The sequence below is a fragment of the Trichechus manatus genome, unplaced genomic scaffold, assembly GCF_000243295.1.
Source record: "Trichechus manatus latirostris isolate Lorelei unplaced genomic scaffold, TriManLat1.0 scaffold00180, whole genome shotgun sequence".
NCBI classification, from domain to species: domain Eukaryota; kingdom Metazoa; phylum Chordata; class Mammalia; order Sirenia; family Trichechidae; genus Trichechus; species Trichechus manatus.
This window is the reverse complement of record NW_004444116.1, coordinates 3,614,738-3,616,902: the sequence shown is the minus strand read 5'-3', so window position 1 is coordinate 3,616,902 and position 2,165 is coordinate 3,614,738. Positions and strand designations below refer to the sequence as shown.

General features: G+C 37.3%; 1 protein-coding gene across 1 annotated transcript in view; it reads left to right on the top strand.

Annotated features, from left to right (window-relative positions):
- LOC101359060 (putative olfactory receptor 2B3) overlaps window positions 1–419 on the top strand; it is a 5,520-nt gene extending 5,101 nt beyond the window's left edge. The window contains 1 exon segment of the mRNA XM_012558643.1: window positions 387–419. Within this exon segment, the coding sequence (XP_012414097.1) occupies window positions 387–419 (33 nt within the window).
- The last annotated feature ends 1,746 nt before the right edge of the window (window positions 420–2,165 follow it).

The window sequence follows — 2,165 nt, the reverse complement described above, 5'->3', positions numbered from 1 at the left end:
AAAAAAAAAAAAAGAATTATCTATGTGAGATCAAATTGACAACAGCAACTCAAAAGTTTTGATGGGAAGCCTAGGGGGGCAGCGAGTTGAAGATAATGGTGATGGAATAATTTGGAAAAGAATAGTGAAAGTAGCAGCACAACTGGAAGAATGTAATTGATGTCACTGAACTGTATATGTAGAAACTTTTGAAATGGTGTAACTTTGGCTACGTATAGTCTCACCAAAAAAAACGTCCTCCAGGGTCGAGAAGGGAGAGTGTTGACATGTCGTGGGCTTGTTAACCAATGTCATAAAACAGTATGTGTTCTGACTGTTTAATGAGAAACTATTTGTTCTGTAAACCTTCATCTAAAGTACAATAAAAAAATTTTTTTAAAAAGAAGGTGATGCCAAGAATCTTTTTCTTTAAGAAATAAATACTCCATGATGATGCAACTCTTCTGTCTTTCCTTATCCTTGAAGATGTTAATAACTTTTGAACTGGCTTTCCTACTCTCCAGGCTCTCATGATTCCATTGAACTCTACCAAGAGTTAGAAGATTCTTCCTCTGTAAGGAAGGAGTGCTGAGATAAGATCTCTTTTCTAAATTAAAAACTTTTCTGCTTTCCAGAATCCACCAATGCACTCTGTTCCTTGAAGCTAAGTCATAGTCATTTCCTCCAATCAATGTCAGAGTAGACAGAAGATTGGGATGTTTTACCATCCCACTTATATACTATTTGTTCTAGAACCACCTTGTCTACCACCTTGCTTAGGAATTTCCATACCTTTATAATGAGCAATCCAACAGAATGCAGAAATTATTGAACAATATCATTAATATCACACACAAGTAAAATTTTGCTGAAGATAATGCAAAAGAAGTTGCAGCAGTACATCAACAGGAAACTGCTAGAAATTCAAGCCAAAATTCAGAAGAGGACGTGAAAAAAGAGTTATCATTGCTGATGACAGATGGATCTCGGCTGAAAGCAGAGAATACCAGAAAGATGTTTACCTGTGTTTTACTGACTATGCAAAAGCATTTGACTGTGTAGATCATAACAAATCATGGATAATATTGCAAAGAATGGGAATTCCAGAACACTTTACTGTGCTAATGAGGAACATGTGCATAGACAAAGAGGCAGTTGTTCAAACAGAACAAGGAGATACTGTGTGGTTTACAATCAGGAAAGTTGTGCATCAGGGTCTTATCCTTTCACCACGCTTATTCAATCTGTATGCTAAGCAAATAATCCAAGAAGCTGGACTATATAAAGAAGAACGTGGCATCAAGATTGGAGGAAGATTCATTAACAAGCTGCAATACTCAGATGACACAAGCTTACTTGCTGAAAGCGAAGAGGACTTGAAACACTTAACTGATGAAGATCAAAGACTGTTACAGCTTTCAATACTGATTGCACCTCAACATAAAAAAAAACAAAAATCCTCACAACTAGACCAATAACAACATCATGATAAACAGAGAAAAGATTGAAGTTGTGAAGGATTTCATTTTACTCGGATCCACAATTGATTCCCATGGAAGCAGCAGTCAAGAAATCAAACGGCATATTGCATTGGGCAAATCTACTGCAAAAAATAACCTTTTTCAAGTGTTAAAAAGCAAAAATGTCATTTTGAGGATTAAAGTGCGCCTGATCCAAGCCATGGTATTTTCAATAGCCTCATAAGTATGCAAAAGCTGGACAATGAATAAGGAAGACTAAAGAATAACTGACGCATTTGAATTATGGTGTTGGTGAAGAATATTGGATATACCATGAACTACCAGAAGAAGGAATAAATCTCTCTTGGAAGAAGTACAGCCAGAATGCTCCTTAGAAGTGAGGATGATGAGACTTCATCTCAAGTACTTGGGACATGTTATCAGGAGGGATTATTCCCTGCAGAAGGATATCATGCTTGGTAAAGTAGAGAGTCAGTTAAAGAGAGGAAGACCCTCAATGAGATGGATTGACACAGTGGCTGCAACAATGCACTCAAGCACAGCAACTATTTTGAGGATAACACAGGACTGGGCAGTGTTCGTTCTTTTGTACATAGGGTTGCTATGAGTCAGAACCAACTCAACAGCACTTAACAATGACAACAACGATTAAATCACCAGTGATCCCAAACCAAAAATTCCTCCACCAGCACCCATGCCTTAATC